The 7,454-nt window shown below is 42.9% G+C and overlaps 1 protein-coding gene across 2 annotated transcripts; it reads right to left on the bottom strand.

The window, feature by feature from the left end:
* Positions 1 to 668: 668 nt before the first annotated feature.
* Positions 669 to 4,343, bottom strand: LOC148026204 (GDSL esterase/lipase At5g33370-like). Of its 2 annotated transcripts, none has more exons than XM_087693484.1 (6): positions 3,931 to 4,343; positions 3,666 to 3,784; positions 3,176 to 3,418; positions 2,324 to 2,579; positions 1,574 to 1,913; positions 669 to 874 (listed from the first exon to the last, which is right to left on the bottom strand). In XM_087693484.1, the coding sequence occupies exons 1-5, from the start codon at positions 4,187 to 4,189 to the stop codon at positions 1,693 to 1,695; spliced, it is 1,098 nt and encodes a 365-aa protein (XP_087549610.1). In that variant the 5' UTR covers positions 4,190 to 4,343; the 3' UTR covers positions 669 to 874; positions 1,574 to 1,692. The 2 variants fall into 2 exon arrangements, with proteins under 2 accessions (XP_087549610.1, XP_087549608.1); XM_087693482.1 differs by having other exon boundaries at positions 670 to 874; positions 3,170 to 3,418.
* Between the last annotated feature and the right edge of the window lie 3,111 nt (positions 4,344 to 7,454).

Raw genomic sequence — 7,454 nt, 5'->3', positions numbered from 1 at the left:
ACTTATTTTATATTACACATCATGTAGTATATCGTATAATATACAACATAATAATCATGATATTTATTAATGTTTTATTTTTATTATAATCCACTTTGAGGGGAGAGAGAGAGAGAGAGAGAGTGTGTGTGTGTGTGTGTGTGTGTACGTGTGATCCTTTTTTTCCACTTATATACAATATCAAAAGGGACAATTATTTACGAGACATTTACATCATATTGTAGGTTTTTTTAAAAAAAATCATACAAGCAAATAAATAAACTCAAATATGATTGTGAATTATTTAGTTTCCTTATACGCCTAATATATAAGCTAATGATTTTTTCGATTCTCGTGTACACAACCTAAGGTTGCTTCTCAACTCCCTTTTTTGTTTGTTTCTTCACTATCCTCCACTCCTCTTCAAGACATGCACTAATTCCTACCCTTCTATCTACATATTATGAAAATAGAATACCTAAAAAGGAAGAGAAAATGAACAATAAAAATTTGAATTTTTAAAAATACTTTAAGATTAGGGTAGTGATTTCGTAATGCTTAAATATTTTCTTATTAAATGTTCTCCCACAATTTTAAAAACAATGATAAGGCAATTCATAATCTCTTAAGCACACACACACACACACACACGATAATAGCTAGTTAGAAGGTTCAAATGCCTTCCCTTCCCTATCCCTTGCACGTAAGATAGAAGGGGTAGCAACATATAAGTACTCCCTCTCTTTTTGCTTATGTTATGACAAATGGATTTGAATATCTTCCACAAAATACATAAGAGAATACCAAGTTCTCATTGTGGATGTTCATATTACATACATATCAATATACTAGAACAAGAAGAGGGAGATCATAGTAAGGTTACACAAGAAGCAAATTACGCAAGTGCAGATTGAAGACACACTGGAAATCTAAACCACAAGCAAAGAAAAAAATACCAATGTAATTATAGGAACCAACTACCTAAGAGGGGTACTCTAATCCCACATCCAACTACAAGGGTACTCCAAGTTGACACAGAATAGCTCTAGAAGTTTATAAAAGCAAAGTCACTTAGCTAATAGGTTAAGCAAAATAAGAGAATCTATTTTTCAAGGAACTTATCCTTGGGGCAGTCTATTAGAAAATTAAGAGGATATTGTGCAACTTTACCTACTACAAGTCTACTAGTACCAAAGGAAATTCACATGCGAGAGAAAAAGAGTGAGCACCAAAGTTACATGTATTTGCACAGTATACATGATTTCACAAGCACTTTCTATGGTTGCATACTCACTCTCCATTTATTCCCAATCTCTTGATTCTCCTTACTCTAGGGTCTATGTTATCAATGCCATGTACCACCATAAACAAAATCAGCATCCACATAGTACCCCTATGCCCTTGCAAGAATCTTGTGTCTCTAAGGTCACAGGTAACCCGCGTGAATTAGCCATGTGCATTCTCATTTGTTTCCATGTCTTAAACTAATCTAGATGACTTTAAATTAAACTATAAGTCATCTAACTTGTTCCATGTCTTAAACTAATCTAGATGACATTAAATTAAACTTTATGTCACCTAACTTGACATAATTGGCATGCTTGATCAGACGGAGCAACACTTGACATGAAAGATGCTTATCGATTGATTTGCTTCGATGCACATGAGAACCCATGGATCAAAAGAATTGATGGTGGGGCTTTACCCCCGATGTCACAATGAAGCGAGAACTTGTAAATTGTATGGATAGACGTGAGGAGGCTCCCCTCCCCAGAAAATCGTTGCTGTCAATCGGTTGACTGCTTGAGTAGGATGGGCAAAATCCCAAAACACATACTCTGAGGCGTTCTCGCACACTGAGCTGATGCCATTGTAGCAAGGTATGGCGTTATAAGGACCTGAACCACAGCAAGCCTTGGAACTATACAAGAAACCTGCAACATTTGAACCCCCATTAATTAGTCATGTTTGGCCCCTTCCTCTTGTGAAATGGCCCTTAACTGCGCCATTAGCATGTGATTTCCATGCTTGTGAATGACTCCTAATTGTGAAACTGATCTGGTAATTATGCAATGTCACTCTTAATTGTGCCATTAACATGTGATTTTCCATACTTTTAAGTAACATACAGTTGTTAATGTCAACTGTAATCACAAAATTTCCACTCTTGATTGCGCCAATAACATGTGATTTCCATACTTGTGGGAATGACTCCAGCTAAATGTGAGAGTGAACTGCAAATTTTGACGCATACGAGGTGACATTCGGGCAAATGAAACAGCAACCTCAGATGTGAATTTTGAAGCTCAAGGGCTTTTCCTGATTCAGGGATTGAGATGGCTACCATAAGAAGTAGGGTCGTTGATGATGTCCATGGCCATGTCGAACGAGTTGAGGTAGACGAAGAAGGCGTCTGAGATGGTGGATTGAAGCTGGTTGCGCAGAGATAAGAGCTCCTGATTGAACCTCTGCACCTCGTCATTAATGGAGGAGACACACTGCCCTCCAGATCTTCGAAACAGCAGCAGCTCCAAAGGAACACACCCAACCGCAGACAGAGAGATCAGTGCAAACTTGCGAGCTCCCAAGCTGTATAGCTTCTGCTCAATACACAGACAGTCAATAAGATCAAGTATCCAATAATTAGCTTTCTCGAGGGTCCGCTGCTTACCTATAGTGTTGAACACCATGAGCTTCTGCTTGGGAGGGACCGCACAACTAGCCAGGTGTAGCTGTGGGCAGGGGGCTGCCGCCCCGGAGTGTGCTTACCTATTATGGTGTTCAACATCATGGGCTTTTGCTCGGGAGGCACAACATACCTAGCTAGGTGCAGTTGGGGGGCTGCATCTAGGCCAGGGTGGGGCTGCTGCAGGCCCCATCCCACCCCCAGTTGGTGGCATCCTGCCCCCAACCGCACCTAGCTCCTCCCTAGCAGAAGCTCATGATGTTGTCCTAATTCACAATGTGGGAATTCATCCATCTACAACTTCTTGTGATAGTGCAGAATTAATGTGAAGTAGTGCCTGATTTCTCAATCCCTCCCTCATAGAAGCCTGATTTCTCAATCCCTCCCTCATAGAAGCTCACAATGTTACCGTAATTCACAATGTGGGAATTATGGTGGCAAATTTGTCTAAAAAACTTCTTGTGATAGTGGAGAATTGATGTGAAGGAGTGCTTGATTTCTGACCAGTACATTCTGTTTGTAGATGGAGATGAGAAGAGATCTGAACTGGTCCGGGGTATACTGCTTCTGGGCTTTGCTCCGTCCAAACGGATTCCCAAAGTAATTCGTGAGATAATCGTTGCTTCCAAGGCATATTGCAAAGAGAGACTTGGCCAGAAGTGCAGAGGATTCCTGCAGGCCAACGGTGGCCATCATCTGTTGCTTCACGTCTGCGAAGAAGCCTACTTGCTGGAAGAAGTTGATCCTTTGCAGCTGCCAGAAATTAAGGTCTAATCAGTAAATCCAATACTCGGGAGCTTGTATTGACATTGCATTGAAATTATGCGTTCCATGAGTCCACAAATGAACCCCCCACCTAAACAAGGAGAATTATCACTATCCATCCAACAAACAAGACTTATAGCCGTGAATTTCCATGTCCTGTACTCGGATGTCTCCTGGGGATTGCATGCAAGCCTGAAAATAGATTTCATGATCACTTAGGCAACAGGCTAAATACCAGTTGATAGCCAGTGAGGTTCATAATTCCAGCACCAGAGGAAGCAAAGCTAGAGCCATGGATGACGTTGTCTCTTTGCAGGAGGTAAGGAGGGGGGTATGGGAGGCCCGCATAAGAAGCTGCAACGTTTGGGGGAGAAAGAAAATAAACATTAGCAAGAGAGGGTCAGGAATCCTCTCTCTCTCTCTCTCTGCGATTATGCAGCAATGCATAGACTTCTGTATCAGATCAAGAGAAGGGAGTGAACGAGCCTTCCTGCCCTCACCTATGAAGTCAGAGGTGAGGAGGCCATCGCAGAATCTTCCGGTGGGGAGGTGCGAGCCCATGTCTCGGCCATAAGGGGGGCGATCAGCTCTGGCCAGCGTCAGGAGCTTCTTGTCGTTGCCAGGGTCCAGCAACGAGTCCCCGAAAACGAACAGGGCCGCAAAAGAGTTGCCATCAGAAGCAGCGGCGGCCATGGCGCCCGTCGATGCAAGCCAGTAGAGGCAGCATAAGAGCAGAGGTGTAAGGGTACTGACCGCCATAGCCAGGCTTCCACTACGACAGCAGGCAGCAGGACAATAACTGCCCTTCTGCAACAAATACCCTCCCGAGGCATGATGATGGATGGGGACAATGAATGAGTGCCGACACTGGAATTCACATCTTCTCCCCTCCGAAGGCTCCACGGACCCTCCCTCCCCCGGCCCACCCCCCCCCCAACCGCCCCCTCTCTCTCTCTCTCTCTCTCTCTCTCTCTCTCTCACAATACAGCACTGAGTTTCCACAAAAGTCGCATTCTACAATCCCAACATTAATTGGATCGAACCACTCCTCTCCCAAGCCCCTTATTCCATCCCTTGAGAGCCCCTTCCTTTAATGCCACGGAACATTATACTGTTTGCAAATTGCAACATCTTTTTTTTAATGGGACGTGAGATGAGATCGTATCAATTTACAACACCTCTTAAATAAAAGATGGTCAAGGCCTGGGCTGCCTCCTCTAGGACCCTTCAAATCGAGTAGGCACTGCCTCTACAACCCTTAGCCTGCAAGATGATTTATAAAATTGCAAGGATAGAACATTCAACAAAGGCATGCAAGCATTTACCCCCGAGCTTTTTTTTTTTGGTTAAGAATAGTGAGTTGAATTAAGTAAAGAGGGGTTTGTACAAGGGGAGGTGTCAGCCTTGGTTAGCTAAGGAGAAGATTCGCTTTGATCGGCACGTAGAGGCACTATCAAGTGTAACTGAGATTATGAGTGTGGGGTAGCACCCCCTAGACCAGATATACACACTGGATTACAAAAAGTGGACTGATAGCCACTAGGACACGTGCATGTGGTGATGAGGCAAAAGATGGACAAGCCTCCATGATGGCTTAGGCCGGTTGGCGTAGGCCGATGCACGCTACGTTCCCTAGGCTAAAGATGGACAGGCATCCATGATGGCTTCCTTTAAAAAAAGGAGTACCTCAACAACTTCCCTTTATTTAGCAAGCAATGCGAATTTCCTCTCCTTCTTCCCCATTGGAGTGTTGCCTCTCTACAACATCTTCTTAGCTTCTTCTTTGCAGATGATCATCTTCATGTCAAACACCTGCCACCAACAAGGGAGATAAATGACCATTTAGGCTTAGTATGCTTCCTTTTGAAAACACAGTCATTCCTGGAGGTCCAAATGGCCTATAGATATGCTCCTCTTAACACTGTCCAAATAACTAGGGGAAGGCAATTAGCCTCACCAAGGAGGATCTCTTTCCACGACAGAGAGGAAGGGTGAAGGGGAAAGAGGATTCTATGTAGTTCTTGTAGGCATTCATGGTTGGCTAGACGTGAGATAAAAAGGTGGGGGATGGACTCTAATCGATTACCACACCTGGGGCATAGTCCATTCCCCTTGCCAAAACGGGCTGCCTTCTCATTAGTCCAAACAACATGATGAAGGATAGTCCAAAACAGAATTGATTGTTTAGGGGGGAGGGAGACCGACCATGCTTGCTTGAATTGGTAGTACCATTGAGCTTTTGACCACTTTATGTTCCACCGTTTATTGAGCTTACCCACTAGTCTTGTGTTCATCTATCAAAGGGCCAGGAGGGGGAGAAGTCAAAGTCTTCCTTTCCAGCGGATGCCCTCTACTTTTACCTGCAGTTTACTAAGCATCCAACAAGTATTAGAAGCATCCCAGATAGTAATTCTATTCTTGATTGTATCAAGGTCTTGATTGTTGAGTCTCAACTTCGTTTTGAGGGCTATTGGTGCTTTCCATGTTTTATGTGTGCTATCCCACAAGTTCTTCCACATGTGGATGCCTTTCTTTTGGAGTTTGCCTGCTATTTTGGCTATCTCTTCCTTGATTGGGAGTACAGTAAGGCTGAACCAGACCCATGCATGAATTTTTTGTCTTTTGATTTCAATTGGGAACTCTATCTTATATTGTAGGCAGGCCTCCCACATGTTCCTGAGAAGTTCAGAAGGTTTTTTGATCTAGAAACATACTTGATTGAAGAGGATGTTGAATACCGGTAAATTTTGGAAGGTTGTCCCATCACAGACTACTCCTTTTTGGAAGTTATGATTCAAGAGTATGGCCCAGTCGTCCTCCGGAAGAAGGTGGCTTCTAATTATGCATTTTGAGGCAAGTTTAGATGCCATTAGTTTTATATCTGGGAGACCCAAACCACCCCTTTTTTTTTCCAGTATGCAAGAATTCCAAGCTACTTTAGGTATTTTATATCCATGAAAGTTCCCTCTCCAAAAAAAGTTCCTATACAAGGCATCTAATTGTTTAATGCATGTATTACTAGGTTTCCAACAAGCAAGGAAGTAGATACATGCTGAGTATACAAAGTGATGTAGGATAAGCTTTCTCGTGACCATCCCCTTTTGGAAGCCCTTCGAGCGGTCTAACTTAGCACTTAGCTTATCCATTACCCACTGCCATCTTTGTATTAAAGTGACCCCAAATCCCATCGGAATACCTAGGAGTTTGAAAATTTTCCCTTCTAGGATGACTTGGCAGCCTTCATCCAACAACCATTGGGGAAGGGGGGCTAGCATGGACTGAATGCCTGTCTTAGCATGATTTATTTTAGATCTTGAAATCAAACAGAATTTGTGGAGCCACATCCAGAAGGTTTTAATTGAGCAATCATCATTCTTGATGGTGGCATTTGTGTCATCAACAAATAGGTTAAGCAGCAACTGTCTAGCTGAGTTTGGAAGTTGGATCCCCTGGATATTGCCCTCAATGAGTTGGTCTTCTAATAGCCATCATAATGCGTTCATAGCTATGGTGAGCAGTAGGGGTGCCAAGGGACATCCCTGCCGGATAGATCTTCCAAGGATGTACAGTTTGGTAAGCACTCTGTTGATGGATATTCTCACTGAAGCGTTGCCGAACAGCATACTAACATATCTTATGAATCTACGCTCAAGACCCATATCGTGGAGCGACTATAGGATAAAGTCCCACTCTATCCTATCATATGCTTTATCGCAATCGATCTTAAGGAAGATGATATCTTGATTGGTTCTCTGAGCGTTTTTCATCCCCTCCCACAGTCCTATAATTGCATCTAGAATGTACCTACCTTTAATGAAACCTTTTTGCTCACATACGATCCACTTATCTAGATGGGTGTTTAGCCTTCTAGCTAGAGTTTTGGCAAAGATTTTATAGGCTATTGATAAACATGTAATTGGTCTCCAATTAGCTAGGTCTTCCTTGGAGTCCTTCTTATGAATCATGACTACCCCTTCATTGATGCACAAAGGAAGAGTCCCTTTAGTTATAGCCTCCTTCCATA

The sequence above is a fragment of the Lygodium microphyllum genome, chromosome 14 (assembly GCF_053477565.2).
Source record: "Lygodium microphyllum isolate KBCC chromosome 14, Lygodium_microphyllum_v1.1.10, whole genome shotgun sequence".
Taxonomy (NCBI): Eukaryota; Viridiplantae; Streptophyta; class Polypodiopsida; order Schizaeales; family Lygodiaceae; genus Lygodium; species Lygodium microphyllum.
This window is presented reverse-complemented; position numbering and strand designations above follow the sequence as displayed.

Coding starts and splice junctions, on each gene's coding strand:
- LOC148026204 (XM_087693482.1), bottom strand. CDS start 4,189: ATGGCGGTCAGTACCCTTACACCTCTGCTCTTATGCTGCCTCTACTGG. Junction 2,580..3,169: donor TCTACAAACAGAATGTACTG/GTCAGAAATCAA, acceptor TGTATTGAGCAG/AAGCTATACAGCTTGGGAGC. Junction 1,914..2,323: donor CAACGACCCTACTTCTTATG/GTAGCCATCTCA, acceptor CAAATGTTGCAG/GTTTCTTGTATAGTTCCAAG.